The 20966-nt window shown below is 39.8% G+C and overlaps 1 protein-coding gene across 1 annotated transcript; it reads right to left on the bottom strand.

The window, feature by feature from the left end:
* Positions 1 to 1170: 1170 nt before the first annotated feature.
* Positions 1171 to 19595, bottom strand: LOC143452118 (uncharacterized). The gene is made up of 45 exons (XM_076952978.1): positions 19530 to 19595; positions 18854 to 18934; positions 18581 to 18771; positions 18140 to 18283; positions 17772 to 17956; positions 17437 to 17632; positions 16982 to 17113; positions 16724 to 16858; positions 16378 to 16516; positions 15756 to 15874; positions 15405 to 15554; positions 15006 to 15176; positions 14427 to 14606; positions 13920 to 14046; positions 13695 to 13756; positions 13497 to 13599; positions 13305 to 13407; positions 12951 to 13068; positions 12436 to 12572; positions 12262 to 12343; positions 11992 to 12165; positions 9376 to 9450; positions 9122 to 9274; positions 8600 to 8791; positions 8163 to 8308; positions 7998 to 8088; positions 7613 to 7756; positions 7263 to 7400; positions 7079 to 7186; positions 6795 to 6959; positions 6640 to 6720; positions 6287 to 6483; positions 5826 to 5958; positions 5324 to 5540; positions 4953 to 5098; positions 4752 to 4846; positions 4281 to 4473; positions 3920 to 4061; positions 3473 to 3660; positions 3106 to 3204; positions 2694 to 2870; positions 2338 to 2433; positions 2124 to 2249; positions 1556 to 1698; positions 1171 to 1420 (listed from the first exon to the last, which is right to left on the bottom strand). Exons 2-44 carry the CDS (start codon positions 18888 to 18890, stop codon positions 1597 to 1599), a joined length of 5889 nt encoding a protein of 1962 aa, XP_076809093.1. The 5' UTR covers positions 18891 to 18934; positions 19530 to 19595; the 3' UTR covers positions 1171 to 1420; positions 1556 to 1596.
* Between the last annotated feature and the right edge of the window lie 1371 nt (positions 19596 to 20966).

The raw sequence follows: 20966 nt of genomic DNA on the forward strand, positions 1-20966 counted from the left end.
AAAAAACTGAAAAATTTTGAACTACATTACATAAAAATATTTAATTTTTATCTGGCTCATTCTGTTGATGTGAAACTGAGTATACTTGGTCGTTCTAAAGACAATGTTGCAGTGACTCGAAATATTGAATCTATGGCTGGACCCAAGTCAACTCGGGTCTCAGTTTGCAATGATTTGACTTGAGTTAGTTATGACTCGACGTAACTTGTATACTTTATGGTAAATGTGACAAATAATTGCCAAACAATTAGGAGTTTTATGAAACAAAAAGAATGTTTCCATAACAATCACACTTATGTAAAAGAAACAACTTAAATTTGAGACGGCTCTGACAATGATAAAACAACGCGTAGTATGACTTCAAAAAACTTTATAAAGTTTACCGCGTGTCAGAAAACAATCAATTAGTTATCTTTGCTATGAGACTTGGAAGGGACGAACTCTTCGTAGCGGTTCTATCAGAAGTTTGAAACAAATCTGCTATTTTATATTTCAATTCTACCTTCTGTAACGTGCTGCATTACGGCAGTTGTTCCGAAATATAAAATTTTGGCTTTCCCTATTTTTTGCAACTGACTTAAGTGACTATTTATGCACCTAGGCATATGCTGTTGGTGTAAAGTAGACGTGGTAAACTGGCCCTGTAAGTCCTACTCTTCAGAGACACTGCAAGAGAGATCATTTCATTTGCGGGGTTGCTTTAATAACTTTGTGAAAAGCGACGACGACAAGAAAAGATACGAATTGGAACGATGTGAAAAATGAAAATTCTGCCCCGTGCGTAAGTGCAGGCGACAAAAATGAAGTAAATGAAATGACATTATGATGCCACCAACAATAAAAATCCTTCGAAACCGCGAAGCTCATGTAGAGACTTCGCAACACAAGTTGTGTACAAACGCAAATAAAACCACAACAGACGACTCTCTCGTACTTAGCGACTGAGTTGAATAGACGGCGAGATTTTTTCTTGATTTTTTACGAAAACTCTCATGATGACGATGCAGTGCGAGATGACATCACGTCGACGTCATCATGAATGACGTCACTATTTAATGAGGCGTGCTCATGGGTGCCGTTAGCGAAGTTTAGTTCCGCATTGATTGACGTATTTCTTCGTGAAGTCATTACGTGAGCAGACTTTAAGTCATTAGGTTGTGACGCAATATCTGAAGTCACAGACTTTCTCGTTGACGCGAAACGAACAGCGGCCGAGAGCAGGTGATGAGGAGATGGAGAGATCGGCTTGGCCGGAGACAACATCGGAAGAGTGGATGAGTTTTCTGACGTCATTTCCTGCGTTTCATGCATGACTGACTCCGATATCAGACTGGTCTGAAAGGAAAGGATGTTGCGTCATTTCCGGCCAGCCTTGGCGAGCGTGAAAGAAGAAGATGGAAGAGAAAGAGAATAATGAGAGCTGGAAAGAAAAGACGGAGTTAAGAGAAATGTAGAAGAACAACTCCGGAATCAAGCGGACAGATTGATTAGAACCTTGGTCATTCCCCGGTTGCTAAATATTCTCTTGTAATAATTACTGACACCAATCACTTACATGGAAATGAAGAAAAAGAAGAGAGAAGAGGAGGTGGAGGTTTATCGGGAGGAGCTGCTTTCTCCCTTGGTGGTAACCACCTTACGGCTGATGCTGTAGGAGTAGCTTCCACCGCCACCACCAGCATTACCTCCAGTGGCAGACTAGGAAGAGGAAGAAGATCGAGATGAATCAAAAGTGTAGGAGACGAGGCGTTGCGTTTAAAAGTATCGATTTAACGAATTTTACGATTTCTACTTCAAAAATTGCCGCATTATTGTCACTCAAATATCATGATTGTTTAATTACTAGTGTGATTGTTATTATCATTGGTTTGAAATGATAGCAATTGCGTTTATGCAACGATATACAATGTCCTTCCTAACCGAAGTAACTCTGATTCAATTACCAAATCACAATAAACACTGAATTATTTAACTATTCAACCAACAAATTAAAAGAAATCAGGAGATTTTAAAGATTCATGAAATATACATGCAAGGTACGCTTGGAGCTGTTTCATAAATTACAGCAGACTATTTTAAATCAGGATGATTAAACCAGGCCAGGCCCAACATCTATCACTCACCATGTATCTGGATTTTGTGCGGACTTTGTTGAGAGCGGACTCACTCAATTCTGCTCTCTCTTCGGCTTCCTCCAATTCATGTGTCGCCTTTCTGTATTTTGCCAAGTTCTGGTTCGCTTGTTCTTCCTGCAGAACAAAAACAGCGATCGTTCAAATGGATGACGTATGTAAGTAAATTACCTATGCCTTGACGTCATAAGTGACGGATACGTACAGCTTCTTCAGCCATCTTTTTGTATTGTTTCAGTTTAAGCTGGAGTTTTTCAACGAGCTCCTGCATGCGAAGTTGATTCTTCTGATCTTCATCGGCCTAAAAAGAGAGACACATGGAGATTGGTTGGATTAAATGACGACGAAAACGTCATAATGACCTCGGTAAGTTTGAATCATTGATTTGATTAAACTGTGGAGATTTAACTTAGATAGAAATAAGTGGAGGATAAGTTCAATGCAGCTTAAGTGAGATTGAAAAATTCAACACGAATAATGGAAACAACGACACTTTAAATGCGTCAAAAATTAACACAACGCAGAAAAGGAAGCTACGTCACATCAAAGGTTATAACATACTTGGAAGGAAAGCTCCTTGAGGCGACGATCCATCTTCCTGTAGTTCTTGAGAGTGTCAGCGTGACGTTTCTGTTCAGCGTTTAACTCGGACTCTATCTCCTTGATGCGAGCCTGGAGAGCGGCCAGAGCCTTGCGTCCTCCTTTGAGAGCGTAAGCCTCAGCATCATCTAGTTTGATCTGCGGTGAAGAGATAACTTATTGCAGCCTGTTCTCAATTTTCATTTTTCTTTTTAACTTGTAAAGAGTTGAAAGCGACTTGTTGTACCAAGTTGCAATAATCAACAATTACAATTTTCTTTTTTTTCAGTGAATTTAATTTTCCAAAAACAAAAGATACGAAAAAATGCTTTGTCGGTTTTTGTCCTTATTGTACTGCTGTTGTGGTACTTTGTATCATAACGTGTTTCCATACCGACATCTCGTGGACTTGAGTCTCAAGAGTCTTCTTCACTCGTTGCAATGACATCAGCAGTTGTTGCTCGCTACGGAGTTCCTCCGACATACGAGATGCCTTCGGGAAGAATAATCGAGTTAAGCATACAAACTAGTTAAGTTGAACTTCGACTAAACGCCTAAAAACTTGAAACTTGATATAATTTTACACGGATATATGCTTAGCATGTGATAAAAAGCAAGATGGAGATAACTAAACAGTTGTTTACAAGCGCGATTAAATTTAAACACGAATAATTGATAAACCAATATTAGTTAATTCTAAAATCAAAAGGGGCTATGAAACATGGAAATCAGTCTGTCAGGGAAGTTTTTTTCTATCTTACATCAGATGTTGCCTTCTTGGCTCTTTCGTCAGCATCCTTGGCGATCATAAGAGCCTCCTCCAATTCAGCTCGGAGCTGTTCGTTCTCAGTCTCCAGCTTTCTGCGAGCTCCAGACAAAGCGGAGTTCTGAGCAGAGAGACCGTTGATTCTGTCGCTGATGTCGAGCAGTTCGTTTTCGGCGTGCTTGCCTACGCATCAGTGACGTCATTACGATTAAATAGAAACTAATTGACAAATAATTAATGTGGCAGATACTTCAAAATGATAAGATAAATCTACACAACTAAAAGCCTAAAATAAATAATAATAAAAAAGATTTGATGGTAGAACTTTAAGATTAACCTATAAACTCCACTTCAATTTTAGCCTGGTCATAACGAAAAGCACTCAACACTGAGGATACTCAGAAACTCCAAAGCCAACTTGAGTGAAAAATAAATTACTTACGAGCGCGCTCGTTCGATTCAAGAGCAGATTTTGTTTCTTCATATTCGGACTGAATGATGGTGATCTTTCTCTCTTGGATGCTGTACTGCTCCCGGAGTTCCTCGTGGATGCGCTGATCTTCGTCCATCTGGTCTTGGATTTCCTACATCAAAAGGTCGTTAAAACCGCTTAACTCTGCTTAAAAAGTAGGTTTTGAATTTCTGTTTTCAAAATTATAGAGACACGAATAATCGTGTCAGCTGCTTTATGAAAGGAAAGCTTTAATACAAAAATTAAAATATTGAATTTTATTGCTTAAAGTTTGTTTAAACAACTCTGCCAGGCCAGAAAAAAATTAACAAGAAATCAAAAGAAATGAAACCTTGATGGTGACTTGGAGTTTCCTCACAAGCTTAGTCTGTTCACCCAAGTTACGGTTCGCATGGTCGAGTTGCATCTCGGTGTCATTGAGCTGACTCTCAAACTTCTTCTTCGCGCGTACGGCATCGGCTCGACTCTTGATCTCAACATCCAGACTCGCTTGCATGGATTCGATCGCACGAGCATGGTTCTTCCTGCAGGAGGATAAAGTTAGAATTCGTTTTCAGTTAAGGTTTTGTTTGTTTTTATTTAAACGCGTAGTATCTAGCCCTGACGTTTTAACAGCAGTTCAAGCATAGGCCTGTTTAGTGGGAAGTATTATTCTTCCTGCGGGAGGTTAAAGGTTCTTACAAGGTTAGGTCTAGGTCTAGGTCTAGGTTCTATAAAAACACCGTTTCACTTAATTTCTATTTGGAGTTATGTTTTAGTAAACTTTTTGCATAAACGTAAGCTATGTCTTGTCAAAGTCGACCTTGTGCTGTCGAATTCCTCTTCTTTCTCCTGCAACTTGCGATCAATGTCGGCCTTAACTTGGGTCAACTCAAGCTGAAGGCGAAGGACTCGGCTCTGGAAACAAAACACCAATTTTTGTGACAAAATGGATTTTCTAAAACAGAAACTACAGTTTTTGCAGTTGCTGATAAAAATGAATTACTCCGATAAAGGTTGTTACCTCTTCGAGCTCAAGGGCGCCTTCAGCTTCCTCAAGGGCGGCTCTCAGTTCCTCACACTCAAGCTCAGCCTTCTTTCTGGCTTTGTCGAGCTCGTGGAGTGACTTTCCTCCGGTTGTAAGTTGATCGGTGAGGTCGCTAATCTCCTCTGTAAGCAAAAGTGTTTGGGAAACATTTGAAAAACTTTCCACTTAACACAGAGCAAGTTAGCAAGCATTAAGCACTAAGTAGGCTAACTAGTAAGATGCGAAGCAAAGTTGAATGCAGTTTTCTCATCCGTAACATTAGTTTCATTGTCTATGAAAAATAGGCCAACACAACACTAAAAAGCTAATGAGCTAACGCAAAATTTCAAAACATTGCGTAGATTTACCAGTCAGGTTCTTGTTTTCTCTGCGAATGATGTCAAGCTGCTCAATACTTTCCTCATAAGAAGCCTTGAGTTTGTATATCTCAGTTGAGTAGGTGCGGACCTCACGTTGAGAGGCTTCAAGTTCAGCTTGGAGTTCCTCAACTCTTTGGCTCCAAGTTGCAATCTCTTTGTCGAAGTTGCGCTGTTTCTTATCCAAGGCAGAGATGGTAGCGTTTGCCTGGAATGATAACGGTTTTATCAATTTCCTGTTGTTGTTTTTATGTGTTTGGACGCTCATAACTCAATGCTTGAATAGTGCTTTGTTATCATTCTTTTATGAAGCCGTTTTCTTCTGAAATTGATAGCTTTGAAAATGAGTTTACAAAAAATATTCTTTCAAAATTAATAATACGAATTTGTCACCATTGCAATTTTTTGTGATTTTTATTTTTCTATGTTATTTGTTTGGTTTTATATTGTTTGGTTTTAATTATTATCGTTTGGTTTGTTATTTGCAACTTACTCTTTCGAGATCAATAGTCAGGTCTTCTACTTCATTCTGAAGACGGATTTTGGTCTTCTCCAAGCTGGCGCACTTGGCAAGAGCATTCTCAGTTTGCTCTTCAGCTTCCTGAAGACGAATGGCAAGCTTCTTCCTGATGAGGAAGAATTGAACAAGGTAAAAAATCAGTGTTGAAGCGCGGGATTATCAAGCTTTATCAGGATGATAAGACAGATGAGGATAAGAGAGATAAGGATGAGAGAGATGAGGATAAGAGAGATGAGGCTAAGAAAGATGAGGATAAGAGAGATGAGGATAAAAGAGATGAAGATAACAGAGAGAGTGATAAGAGAGATGAGGATAAGAGAGATGAGGATAAGAGAGATGAGGATAAGAGAGATGAGGATAAGAGAGATAGGGATAAAAAAGATGAGAATAAGAGAGATGAGGATAAAAGAGATGAAGATAAGAGAGTGCTGTACTTGGCTTCCTCGAGCTCTTCCATCCTTTGAATAGCGTCTGTCTCATATTTGTGCCTCCAGTTGGCAACTTCGGCGTTCGCCCTGGAGAGTGCTCTTTGAAGTTCACTCTTGCCTTCCTGTTCTTCTTCCACCTGCTCCCGGAGGAGGTCCAAGTCGTGGCGTGCAGCTTGGAGAGCGTGAGCTAGAGAGTGCTTGCTCTGGAATAAAGATTACAAGACGATATAAACACTTTTCCATAAACCAAAAATCTATGAAGTTGCGAACGTTTTTACCAGTTATAGAGCGTTGTACAAATGCTTATTACTGTAATTATTATTTTTAAGCAGCTGAACAGAAGTGGCTACCAATAATACCTTCGATTCTTCCTCGAGCTGACGTTTGAGGTCTTCAATATGTGACGTCATTTGAGACTTAGCACGGGACAAGGCACTGACCTAAACGTATCAAAAGTTTGGTAAAAACATTCGACTTTTCACAAACGGACGTTCTCGGGAATTTCTTCACCCACTTTGCTCTCAGCATCCTCAAGTAGGTGAGAACTATCAGCTGATTCACTGGTGAGCTTGTTCTTGATAATGGTGAGCTCGTTGATGCTGCGGAAGTTCTCCTCAACCCTGATTTTGAAGTCGGTCACTTGCTCCTCCATGACACGAACGTTAGCTTCCGCACGGGACTGAAATGAGAGGAAAAGACAAGGGAACGTGAAGAATTACGACATCGGGCTTCTAAGACTTGTGGCTTGTGGCAGTAATTTCTGAAGTGGTGTGTCCCGCTTCTGACGTCACAAATTACCTTCATCTTGCTGATTTCCTCAAGCTGGCTAGTGACGTCATCAAGTTCAAGTTGAAGTTGAACTCTCTCCTTGTCGACCTTGTTCTTAACACGGGTCAAGCTCTCGACCTGAAGAGAAAAGAAAATGATAACGAAGAGCGGTTCAGGCTGGTTTCGAACCAGGTTACGATTCGACGACACCTACCGTTTCAACTAGGTCGTTGATCTGGTCTTGTTGTCTCTTCTTCATTTGGCTCAAGGCAGCGTCATTTTGCATGACAGCCTCTTCGAACTCGCGACGAAGTTTAAGGTAGTCGGCTTCGCGACGTTTAATCAGTTCGATCTGGTTTATGATAGACAACAAAATATTTTAGACGAATGGAAAAAAACGTGACGCCGTATGGCTATTGAATAAACTGATAGTTAATTTTACTTCACTGAAATTTTACTCCTGCATACCAAGAGAAACCAAATCATCATCAGTCAAAATGAACAACAGTCACCTTATCCATAAGCTCAGCGTTCAAACACTTGTTACATTTGACACCGCCTCACCTGAGCCGCTGTTGCACCACCAGCTTCTTCCAGTTGCTCTGTGAGATGGTCCATTTCACGCACAAGATCGTTCCTGTTTCTCTCAATCTTGTTGCGGGCGGTCCTCTCAATCTCCAACTCGCTTTCTGTGTCTTCAACGCGCGCCTAGTGAAGGAAGCAAGCGGATTTTAAGGTTCGTAATACTATTGTTAGTGGTTATTGCTGTTATGTTCATTGTTAGTCGTCACCGCTGTTAAAAGTTATTAAAGTTATTACTATCAAAAGTTCAGCAATAACTATTATTTCAATATTAAAATATTTCGTAACAGTTTTTATTGATAAGACAGATCAGTCTTTCTGTATTATTTTTTACAGGTAGTATTTAGACAGATATTTTTTCTCTCACCTGGAGTTCCTTAATCTTCCTCTGGAGCTGGATAACCATATTCTGCTCGTCTTCAAAGCGTCCAATGAGCTGGTTGATTTCGAAGTCTTTCCTAATATGAAAAAGGTTGCAATAAATCTTTATTATGACAAATTTTACCGTTAATTGTCACGTCACGATACATACTTGCGATTAACTTCTTCCAGAGAAGATTTATCCTTCTCGAGATCCATGATGTTGTCGTTCGCGTTCCTTAAGTCGTTCTCGAGTTTCCTCTTTGCTTTTTCAAGATCGGACTTCTGCTTGCGTTCTTGTTCCAGGGAATCCTCCACCTAGTTCATTGATACTTTTACCATTTTGTAGGTTGAGTCATTTTGTAATTCAACGTAAACTTAGGCTGGCTCAATGGAAACAGTTCACACGTTTTGCTCAAAATTAGAAAGCATTTACCGATGAACACAAAACACAGTGATGACGTAGCAACCAAGTAAACTTTTAAAACGCTCCAACTGTTTTATTGGAAAGGTTAATGCGCCATCAACTATAGTTAATGTTGGGTAGAGTTAATAGTTAATTCAACCAGGTTGTCACTAGTTTATTACAAAGGCGAGTATTTAACTCACGTCTTCAATCTGCTGCTCAAGCTTGGTCTTAAGTTTTCCGAGGTGGTTGGCCTTATCCTCCATAGCTTGGAGGTCCTCCAGAGTCTGCTGGTTGACTTGATCCAGCTGTTTCTTCTCTTTGTTGAGGCGGCTGATGGATTCTTCACGCTGCTCCAAGTCGGATTGCAATCCACGGAGTTTGAGATCAAGACCCTGAAGAAGGAGAATAAGTTACCAACCATTTGAGAGTGTAACTTCAGTATTTCGTTACTGCTACGAGCTACCGTTTGTTTGACGTTTGTAATATCAATGATATTAATTGTCTTATTAGTCGAGTGATTGTCAATTAATTAAATCCACTTGTTGATTACTTCCTTCCGTTTAAGACAAAAGCCATACTTTGCAAGTTGTCAAGTATGGAAGAGATAAAATTATTGAAATAAAATTATTCAATTATTAACTGGTAATATTAATCGATTACCACTTTATCGATTACGTCATCTACTATTTATCTATTAAATAATCGATTATTAAACAACCAACCTGCTTGTCCTTCTCGAGGCGATTGATGTTGCTCTCGGCTTCTTCAACGTCATGAGTAAGATCTTCGACTTGTCTGTCAAGCTTCCTCTTCGCGGCGCTCAATTGTTCATTGGTCGCCTCTTCCTCCTCCAAGCGCTCTTGCATCTCGGCATTCTATTGTGACATCACAATTACTAGATCGTATCAAACGAAAACTCAATGATATTTGCTGACTGAGCAGTCTTGATTATGTTAACTGAAGATTTTTTATCAACCTGGTTTTCGAGATCCTGCTTGACTTTGACCAGTTGCTCGTTTCTCTCCTCCGCATCTGCAAGATTCTCTTGCTCCTGTAAGAGAATGATCATTTTAATGATATCGTTTGAAATAACTGGAACTAACACTGTAAAAAATAACAACGATTAAATACTAAATATTATTTATCGGACGTAAATAATTTTTTGCATGGTGTATAAGTGCTTTGGTGTCAAAACTGGCTCCAGGTTTGTCATCTGAATTACCTCAAAGCATATTTTATATCGCAAAGAAGGCGGCACCCTGGAGTTGATATTTTCATTCACAAACACCGGTTCCGTCTGAGGTTCGGCTGTCTGCTGAAGATTCTCTTTACCGCTTTCGTTTAGCTCGGGCGTGCTTTGACCTTTCTGCGAGCTTTTGCACGCCATAAACAGGCCGCTTTCGCTAGAAGTTTCTGTTCTACGTCGACCAAGGCCTTCGCTTTCAGTATCTCTGTTATCAACGTCCAATAACCAGTTTGTTACCCTGTCATGCCCGTCACTGTAAGAACCTACATCATTGTTTATATCAGGGGTTTTATCATTGACGTAACCTAAACTGGTTGTTACTTGGTCATAGTTAGATGGGTCAAATTCCTCGGAACTGGCAACGCTAGGTATTGGATCGTCGAATAGGTTATGGCTGACGTAACGATTACGTAACTCGACCAATTTCGAGCTCATTTTACCACTCATGAGAGAGCACCGTCTGTGTGTGACTTCATCAATTTCATCATCAGCGTCAGAATACCTTGGGGCGTGAACCAGGCCGTAGTTGACGACATCATCAGACGTACCAATGACGTCATAGCTGACACCAACAACGGCTTTGTCGTTCTTGGGGTGACAAAAATTCTCTTCGTGAGATGGCGCTTTGCAAGAACTGCGTAAAACTCGATTTTCATTTTGCGATGGAGATTTTCGTAAATCCAAAGCTCCATTGCTGTTGCTTGGACGAGTTTTATGGGCGATTTCGTCATCACTGTCAGAGGGAAAGTTAATCTGCGTCACTGGCTTTCTCCTATTCCGGGAGCGTCGATGGACGACAACTTCGCTACCATCAAGATTTGACATATTTAATCTTTTATATGGTACTTTTTTGTAACTTGTTCTCCGAAAACTTGTCTCAGAACGAAAACGTATCGTGACGCAAAATCACCACAAAATTCGAAATCGGTTTTCCTCTGAACTAGCTCGAGCAATCATTTAAAATACCCTTGAACGTAGCTGACTAATACGGGTGTAAACGGACAAATTCTCACTAAGTTATGTCCAGCTCAAACAGGGCCGAAAGTAAAAATAGGAATTGATTGAAGAGACAGCATCGTAAAGATTGTTAACAAATGACAGTTTATCGTCATCTCTGACGTCAAACAATGGGAGACTATGAACAAACAATCGAACGAGAGAGACTGACAGCTAAGACAATAGATGAATTGTTTGACAAATATTAAACCCAAACTTCGCTCGTGCCGTCTTCAGGAAAGAAAAATAAACCAGTTTTAGTCGTTCTAAAGAGACATTTATGCAAAAAATGCTTTAAGAGAAAGTTTGGACAACTTTGGTTGCAAATAACGAATAAAATTACCGCAACATTGCGAATAAATTTAAGTCACATTTTGTTCCATGTAAACTAAACCTGAAATTGGGGACACTTGGACGAAAATTGTAAAACTTGCCCAAGTCATTCACGTTAAAATATTTCTTGTTCAAGAAAATTTCTTTAAGCTACGTTAGCGTCTGCAACTTGCTTTAAACCACCGCTCGTCCCTCAAATTTAAATGTAATATACTAATGTCATTTGTTAATGTTAATTTACCGTTGGTTCGTCTGGCACTGTCCAACGCTACGTCATAAATTAGCTCACAAAAAAAACGAATGAATCAAACTGCAAATAATGAAGTCAGAAGCGTAAAGAATGAGTCACTCGATTAGCACACAGACTTTGCAAAAAATGAAATGACTTTGCTTGTTTTAGAAAACATTTAGTAATATGTAATTTCGGAACACAAAGCAATAAGCCGTAAAAGAAGATTAAATAGTTTGATCAATCGATGTGAAGACAAGACCGAATTCACAAAAACAGGCAACAATGATACGAAACAAGTGTTTGTTCTATCATTATAGTTATATCCTCAACCCGACCTCTCTCCTGACCTTTAATGATACCCATAGATCAACCTAAAGCTAAGGTCATTGACCTCTTGATCAATACGTCAGTAAATAAATGGAATTCAAATACGAGCGGGCAGCGCAATCAGCGAAACGCTTTGCTTGTCGTAATGCGTCTGTTTGTTCTATATAAGACCGCGGTTTCAAAAGGCAAACAGCGAGATAACGACTTGAGATTGAACAGTGTTTGTATAAGATAGTTTCTAGATTTGCTTTTTTTGCTATTTGCTTATTCTTATCGATCCCTATAACTGAAATTATTCGTTTTATGCTTTTAAACATCAGTCAGCGGTTAACTGTGACCTGGGCTCCAGATCTGGTTAGCAAAGTAAACGCCACCGCAGACTAATCGTGTTAATGTTATCTGGTATTTTAGTCAACTTAAGTTGAGTTTTCTGATGCTTTAGGACACATTTCACTCACGGCTTGAAGTTGAAGGGTGAGGTTGTTCTTGTCGGCGAGGAGGGTGACGCATCTTTCCTCATACTCCTTCCTCAGCTTTTCTTCCTTCTCATGCTTCTCCTTGAGCTCAGCAATCTCCTCATCCTTCGCCTTCAACTCATCCTCGACTCGGACCACGTTGAGCAGGGGTTTCACCTAAATGGAGAACAAATAAGTTACACTCTGGATAGTGATAATGAGGCAGATGAAGTCTCATGGGTAAGCGGAGGTGACAGCATCCGAGATTTTTACCTTGGTGTACAACTTCCACCACTGCCAGTCGCGGAACTGGAGGAATTTTCTGATGTTCCTCTGGATGGCACGGGCTGCACGTCTGTGATGTAATAATGAAATAATTAATGACGTCATAATATCAGCTTTATGATGTCATACAGGTAGGTGTCTTCTTAAACACGCGTCACTCACTGTCGCTCGAGCATCTTCTGAAATTCGATCCTCATCAGTTTTCCTCTTGATCGCGATTGCATCTTAGTCACGATTACGGCCAGAATGTCATCTCTCCTGTCTTCAAGATCGGCAAGGACTCCAGCTTTGAAGAAGATCTAGAACGTGAGGACATTCTTTCAATTAAACAGGAAAATAAGAAGTATTTAGACTGTGTAAGTTGAGTTAAAACGTCTGCTGCGATGTTTCAGCTGCAGTAAACATTCTTACGTTAGAGCGCGTGCAAGCGCATTGCAAACTTAACAGATTAATTATTGAGTTAGTCGTAACTTAAGGTCAAATAACGAAAAATGATAACTGTTCGAACTGTTACATGAGTACTGCAATAATAAATTACCTAAAGACCTTCAGGAACTAGTACATTGTACCTTATTACTGTATCAACTTATTACGAAATAAAGTTCAGCGGTTTCGTATTCAAGTAAAAAGCAACAAAGCAACAAGGGAATAACAAGAAGCGGATCATCTCTACTTGCCTTTGTGTGACCAATTTTGTAGAGGGCAAGGTCCAGTTCAATTGCACTCAAGATAGTCTCGGTGGCCTTTTTGCTGTCCACTATGTTGGCTACTTGCTTTGCGGCCAGGATTTGGTATCTATAGGAGGATATAATGTCTTTTAGTTGAATTATGTTCTGTGCAGGTTACGATAAGATGAGGAGTCCCTAAGTTGTGACGTGTGTTTTATTCGATTACAAGACCTCGTGTGTATGGCGGTGAAATATAAAAAGACTAAAAAATAGAAATGTAAGACAACAAACGAAGTACATTAACGTTATGCAAACGTTGTAGTTTTGATTCAGTTACAAAGTTTGTCATTGCATAAATTTCACCTTTGTTTGAACTCAGGATACTGCAGCCTGTTAGGAAATCCCTTTCTGCAGATCCTAATACCTTCAAGTACACCGTTGCATTTCAACTGGCCAAGAACCAACGCTAAAATATTGAAGCTCGTCATATATACACGCGATTAAATGGAAAACAGAACAATCAGGATGACGTCTGATTTCGTCATAATGACGTACCTGCATCCATGACGCCGGATTGCTTCATCTCGTTGGGGATGAGGCAACGCACGAAATGGGGTTTGGTGTTACGCAAGTTGGTCATCAACTTATTCAGTTGTTCCTGGTTGACGAAAAATTTGACCAGAGTTATTTCTACGAATAACACAACGCGAATACAGCCTCATTTTGCAATAACTTGAGGGTAAACCCACTGACCCTGTAAAGCGCAGAGACAGTCTGGAAGCTTCCACCGCCCTTTCTTCTCTTGGATCCGCCAGCTACGTCACAAAGTTGCGTTATTACGTCACAATAAGTTATAGAATAACTAAGATAAAATAAACTGATGTATGATATTGAGTTTGCGTTCAACTCGTGCATAATCAAGCTTGTGGTTGATTAGTTTTTCCGAAACATTTTGTTTTCGTTCTAAAGTATTCTTACTGTCTTCTGGGACTTCCGGGAAAAGATTCGCCATCAATTTGTTGGTAGATTTACGGAAGAGCCCGACCACGGTTTGGTTGAGCGGATCCTTATTCTTGTCCAACCAACCTCCGACGTTGTATCCGACCTGATTGTTACAGAACAGTGGATTTAGCCCCTTCTGGTTGAAATATTCTTAAACGTTAAGAGTTTAGCTGGCTGACGGGTTTAGAGAAAAATGGATTCAGGAAGAATTATGAGCGGACGTGACGTCATTTACCATGATACGAACAATTACTTCAAATCAACAAACATTTCACTCAAGATACGGTTTCAGCTCGATTTAACCCACAAACGATTCAAGCCCGGACGACCCAAACAACATCCGTGGGTTGAAAATGTCCTGGGTTTAATCGCCGTGGATTAAATTGACCGACCACTGTTATATACCACTGCACTATTGTGTACCAGTAACAAGTTTCAAGTTCACGTTACAACTGTGTTCTTCCAAACCAGATGACAACTCACAATTCCGGCGTAGTGGATGACAGAGAAGTGGGCGTTGCTCTTCACTTTTCCTCCGACTTTTGGCTTCATGAAGGCCGAAGACTTCTTCTCATGGCGTTCGTAGAGCTTGTTTTTGAACGTTTCGTCCGTTGCCTTGGGAACGATAGACTCCTCCTCAAGGATGGAGAACACTCCCATGGGCTTCGATAAAAGATAACAAAACCTTTAAGGCTTGCTCTCATATGATAAGAAAGAGTAAGCAATCAAAATGTTTGGACGGGTTCAGTTATACCTCCGCTGTAGTTATGTTAATCAGGAAGAACTTAAAGTTAAACTTTTATTTAAGCTCTAAATTGCATCTTACCGTTCGACTTGGGCTAAAGATAATTTCAAACTAGTTTTAACCTTCACGTGAGAATAGCATTTGATCCAAAACGCAGCTTCTAGCGTACGATTATTTCGAGAAAAAAGATCACTATTGTCTATCAAACTCTGGATTTTAGCCAATATTATGGGGTGTCTTTGGCCTTAGGTTTGTGTTTGGTAATAAGGTTAAAAGAAACTCCAGAAAACTCTGAAAATTTTTCGGATTTCGGTTACCTTCTCCAGGAGCTCGATGCAAGCCTGAAGATCCATTCCGAAATCGATAAACTCCCATTCGATTCCTTCCTTCTTGTATTCCTCCTGCTCCAGAACGAACATGTGATGGTTGAAGAACTGCTGCAGTTTCTCGTTGGTGAAGTTGATGCAAAGCTGCTCGAAGGTGTTGAACTGCGCAGGAGAGGAAAAATCGAAGAGTGAGTTAACAACAGTATTAGAGATTAATAACTAATAAAACTAATAAAAGGAAATTCATAAACATAAATCAAGAAGGAAACTGCTTCGAAAATGTTAATGACTATAACTGCAAGACGAATTGGCAATACTTTCCTGGGCTTGAAACTATTATAACGTCAAATCGCGAAAGTGTTAGGTATATATTTGAAGTGCTATACTCACTTCAAAGATTTCAAAACCAGCGATGTCCAAGACACCGACAAAGTAGTTTTTGGGCAGCTTTGTGTCCAGGGTAACGTTGAGGCGATAAACGATCCACTTGAAAAGATTGTCGTACACGGCTTTACCAAGAGCACCGGTGGAATTTTTGCACTAAAGAGCAGAAACGAATGCACAGTCACAGTAAAAAGACAGTAAAGAAAACATGGAAATAAAACAATCTTTTGCGTAGACCGAATGCAAGAACCAATACAGCGGAAGGTATTATGTTAGTCAGACGTTTCGGTCGATACTACAACCATGTCTAATGTACTGCAAAACAATCTTTATTGCTGTTTGAATATCCTCGCTTACCTGGGCGATATTCTGGCCCTTCTGTACGTATTCGGTACCGACTTTTACACGAGGGCGAGTGATGCTCTTGCAGAACTCAGGCGAGCTGATACCGAAGAGGTAGGAGACTTTATCAGATACTGAAAGTGAAATATTGGAAATTAGATCAGGATTTGATGCGGTGAATTAAGTTTCAGTCTAGACGAAAACGACTTAAGAGAATACAATTGAACGATTCTATCTTAAGTTTGAGATTCCGCTGGTGCCGCTATCGTCATATTATGGCAATTAATATAAAAATGGAAAATATGATCATCAATAAATTATTTCCCGGCTAACTGACTGATCCAAGGTATCGTCAATTAAGTTGTTTTAAAATACAACCGGATCGAGTTATTGCGTTGTCCGTTACAAGAAGAGCCTATGCAATTTATTTTGCTGCCTATTTTCATCTCGCATAGAAATAAAAACACGAAAGTAAGGCTGAAAGTAAGGATTCAGTTACACAAGTTAACAGTCAGTTAACAGTTAACAGTTAGCAGTTAGCAGTTAGCAGTTAGCAGTTAGCAGTTAGCAGTTAGCAGTTAGCAGTTAACAGTTAGCAGTTACACAAGTTACAGTTAACAGTTACACAGTCACCCACCGTCAACGGAGTCGACCTCAGCTTGTTCTTCTCTTGGCTTTTGTTTGTACGCCATGTTACCAAACACCATGACGCCACAAGTCAAGCGATAAGCATTCAGTTTCTCTTCATCACTAAAGCCCAGGACTCGGAAAGCTTCCTGTTACAGAAGTAATCACGTTCCATATTAGTCAATTAATAGGTTAATTGATAATTACTTAAATAGGCATGCGAGTGTCAGTCAATTCTTAAAACAAACATCAATAGGACACCGCTGGTACTGAATAAGTTGAGAAAGCTTTTGCGTAGGATAATACGACTTTCTCGTCGTATAGCATAAAAGCATTAAAAGATATTTGTCACTCACGTCGGTGAATTCGTATTCCTGTTTGTCGTCCATGTTGTCGACAGTGGTAACGCCCTGGCTAACCCAGAAATAGTCACGTGGATTATTGGTAATCTGGAGCGTATCCAGAAGACCCTGGTCACCAGAGGTCATTAGCTGGAAAAAAAGAGCACAAGACAACTTGATTACTCATTACTGTCATCTCATTGTCCAGCGAACCGACAAACTGAAGATTTAAGATTAAACGGAAGGAAAAAATCGAAAACGTTTTGCACTTACCTGGTAGAAGATGTGGTAGCCACGTTCAGCCGGCAGTTGGAAGATGACTCGAGATTTCTCCAGAAGATAGGACTCGATGTCGCCTCCAGAGAGCTTTCCGCTGGTGCCGAAGTGAATTCGAATGAACTTGCCCTGGAAGTTGAAGGAAAAAACAAATAAATTCTACTTCCGACAAAATAAGTGAAGCTTGACCGCATGATATTATTCTAGAATACAATACAAGCGGAGTGAAACTTTTGCGTTAATTGTTCGCGTGCGTTTGTTATTTTTTGTCATTCTTGTTATTATTATCAATAACTTTGCATTTTAACTGTGACGGAATAAATCAAACGAATATAGAATTGCAAACAACTATGCTGACCATCTGACGATCATTATCAGAAATTCTTTTAAAATAACTTAAACTAGCCAAGCATTTAAGGCTTAAGCATCTTTCTGCTCTCCTGTTCACTCACAAAGCGAGAAGAGTTGTTGTTGCGGATTGTCTTGGCGTTACCCCAGGCTTCAAGCACAGGATTAGTCTGGACAATCTGGTCCTCAAGATTCTGTTTCTTCGTCTCTCCTCCATCTTTCGGCACAGCGGCAGCGATGTTGGCGAAGTACTGGATGACCTTCTTTGTATTCTCAGTCTTACCGGCACCGGACTCTCCGCTGGAAAACAGATTTTTATTTGGGGTGAGATAACGGACAACCATTCATGAGGGTGAAACTTTTCTCTCTAGTTTTCTTTCTAATGCCGGACTCGGACTCTGTAGGGATGTTTACTATTGCAAGTTTGTCATGTACTTACGTAATCAAAATAGATTGGTTTTCACGATCAGTCAACATGTCATGATAGGCGTTATCGGCCACCGAGAAGAGATGCGGCGGCATCTCGGAGCGCTTTTTCCCGCGAAACATGCTAACGACCTTAACACCGTACACTGGCAACCACTTGTAAGGGTTGACGCAGACGCAGAATAGACCAGAATAGGTCTATATAGAAAACAATGCTCACATAAATAATTAAGTAATGAGTGATGAATAGGCCGCGCTTAGAGGAAAAGTATAGTACAGTACATTAAGTACCCGAAAAAGAGCCTTTTCACAACAAATACGAGGCAATAGCTGTAGCCTACTTATTTTCATAAATTAAATTATCCGTTAGCCGCTACGCACGTAGATTCTCAAGCAAGCGTAACGGGTTCTCAAGTTATTCAAGACGCTTGCTTCGTTCAAGAAAGTCATATTGGCCATGTCGGCTGCTTGTTCAAACTTCGGCGGGTTCATTTGCTGAATGTCGTCTTTTTTGAGTGATAAGGTCTGGTGAAAGAGTTACTACCATCAAGTATTTAATGTAAACTATTTACGAATTATTATTTATGCAATCGTAGATGAGATACTGTATCATCGAAGAGAAACGGTCGTAAACTGGCTAAATTTACATATTCGATGGCACAAAAAAAGATTTCTGCAATAATTCCGTAGCGTAACAATGACTACTTTAAGCGCTTCTATAAAAAAAGTAAGATAAAATAGTAAAATATTGACAACGTTAACGCAATGATAACTCGTTTCTAAACTTGGTAATAAAAGGGGGAAATTTCATGCTCAACAAACCTCGCCCTTGCTGGTCTTGACTGTAACTTTTTCTCCGCTCGAATCTTGGATTTCCGCCCTCACGAACCCCTCCTTTTTGTGGGGTACCCAGCAGCTCTTTTTGCCATCGTAGGACATGGAGGCAAAAGCGAGCAGCTCCTTTTCGGTGGGGCGGAGAAAGGGCATCGGGTCGTCTCCCGGTCCGCATTCTCCTGCACGTGCAAGGTTAAAGGTTAGGCGACAAATTTATCCAGTATAACCCACATAACTGTGACGTAATTTTGAGGTCGTTACCCTTCGCAGTTTCTTTGTTGGTAGGACGCGGCACCATGATGATGACGTTGTCCTGTTTGGATTGATGACGTCAGAAAATATCTGAAACAAAGTTACTTTGTTGAGCTCGTAAATACAACAGTTTGACATCAAGGTGATTTGACTGGTTTCCTGTAGGCTACTTCGCTAGAGGTGATGTCAGTTCAACTTTCATACCTTATATTTGTGCCTATATTCTGCCTTCGACTTTTTTTCATTAAATCTAAGTTTACCTCTTTTTAAGTCCGTATAAAACAAATTCAGTCTACTTTGAATTAAAATCAGGCCTTGCACGTGTAACTTTAGAAAATGTACTCTCTCACTCGCCTGACATCGCCCAATATAGGTTATTCAAAATATGACCAAGAAAAACTTGGTTTTAGCGCAGAAGTGAACAACCTAAAGACCTTACAGTTTTAATAGCTGAGGTCTAGTATACAAATTTATCCTGTGGTTGTGCACTGCTGCACTAGACCCTAAAACTTTAATTGGTAAGCCTACATTTACAATTTCTCAATACGCCAGATGATATCGTTCCAAAGACTTCATGGATTTAACTATGACATCTAGGCCTAAGCCGTAATTATAAACTAACAAGCAACCAATCACTATCACTTTAGAACAAGGCTAAAACAAAATCAGTTAAACACCAACTTACCAAACTGTAGTAGGTATCAAAGAATACCTATGCGCCAGCTGCTGCTGATATGGACGCTTTTATACCCGGCTCGGCGGCTCTGCGGTTTTTCTTGTCGAAATCCGCCGCATGCCCATAAACCGATGCAGAAACCGGCTTCCATGCGCTTCAAGCTTCTAACAACTGTCGTTTAGGCTCTCTGGGGAATACCCGTTATAGCGCTGAGTACGCAGGAAAAGAGAAATCTTAATTATTGGAATCATTGCGGCAACTGTTGCCGAGGCTTAATTTGAGCGCGTTGGGAATTGGAACGCGTGGTCTTTATGACGCAATAATACACATAAAACACAAATGACAAGCCATTGGTTTTCATTTTAATTACCTGGTAGCTTAACTTTTGATCTATTTCGCGAAAATATCAAGATTTTCGTTTTGACAATTTTTGTTACACAAAACATGTAATGTTTGCGTTGCAAGTTTAAGTCTTTTTCGCCAAACTTACTAGGGACATTAGAAAAACAAACTGATCAAATTTTTTTTTTGAACTCTTCGAAGTTTTGTAATTGATATATAATAAATAATTTAAAGGCGTTGCAACGAAAGCTTGCAAACTTGCTTTCTGTGAGAAAGAACATAAGAATATACCGTTGTGCGATACGTTGAGTCACTTTTAAGATAAAAAAAAGTGTATGCTTATCGCTTATGACTTTTATAAAAATTACGTTGCAGTAGTTTTCGATCCGCTTGGTAGCGTCCCAGTGCTGAAAAGTCAATTTCATGCATGCCAATCTCATTGAAAGAATTGCGCCATTTTTAGAACGGAGTGTTATATCAGCTGTCCAAATCAATGAAAAGTTTGTTTGATCAATATTACGCGACTTCTATGGTTAAATATGTTCACCATGTAAGCCAATAGGTCATATTGATTACGTCCACAGGAGAAAAATGACATTTTTTCAATATGAAGCTTCCGGGTTTAAATGACTAGAACTGTTAAAGCACTCAAACATACGTGATGACCACTCAGCAGACATACAACGTCCCTGACACATTTTAAACTCGTCTAGATAAGTCGTTTTGACCCGGCGTTCGGAAGTTATACTCTCTTATTTCCAACAAGATCAATCGTTTAACACATGTCGTTATTTTGTAATAACTGCAGTTATTACAGCGCCTTTTTCTTCCCTTTAATACACAACCAACGAACCGTAGTTGTAAAATTTCTTACACAAAACATAATTATACGGAAACCGCTATAAAATATTTGGAATTTAATAAAGTTTGGAGAAATGCTTAATTTTTCAGGACTTTTAGGCAGGTAGGCAAAATTAAAAAGTTAAACTTTTTGCCGCAGAAAATGGATTCGTGTAATCGTTATCCTAGCTTTTAGACAGGTAGGCTACTGCGACATAGAACTGAATTCACTTTATACAGCACTGGATAGAGCTTTATTTGAAC

The sequence above is a fragment of the Clavelina lepadiformis genome, chromosome 4, assembly GCF_947623445.1.
Source record: "Clavelina lepadiformis chromosome 4, kaClaLepa1.1, whole genome shotgun sequence".
NCBI lineage: Eukaryota > Metazoa > Chordata > Ascidiacea > Aplousobranchia > Clavelinidae > Clavelina > Clavelina lepadiformis.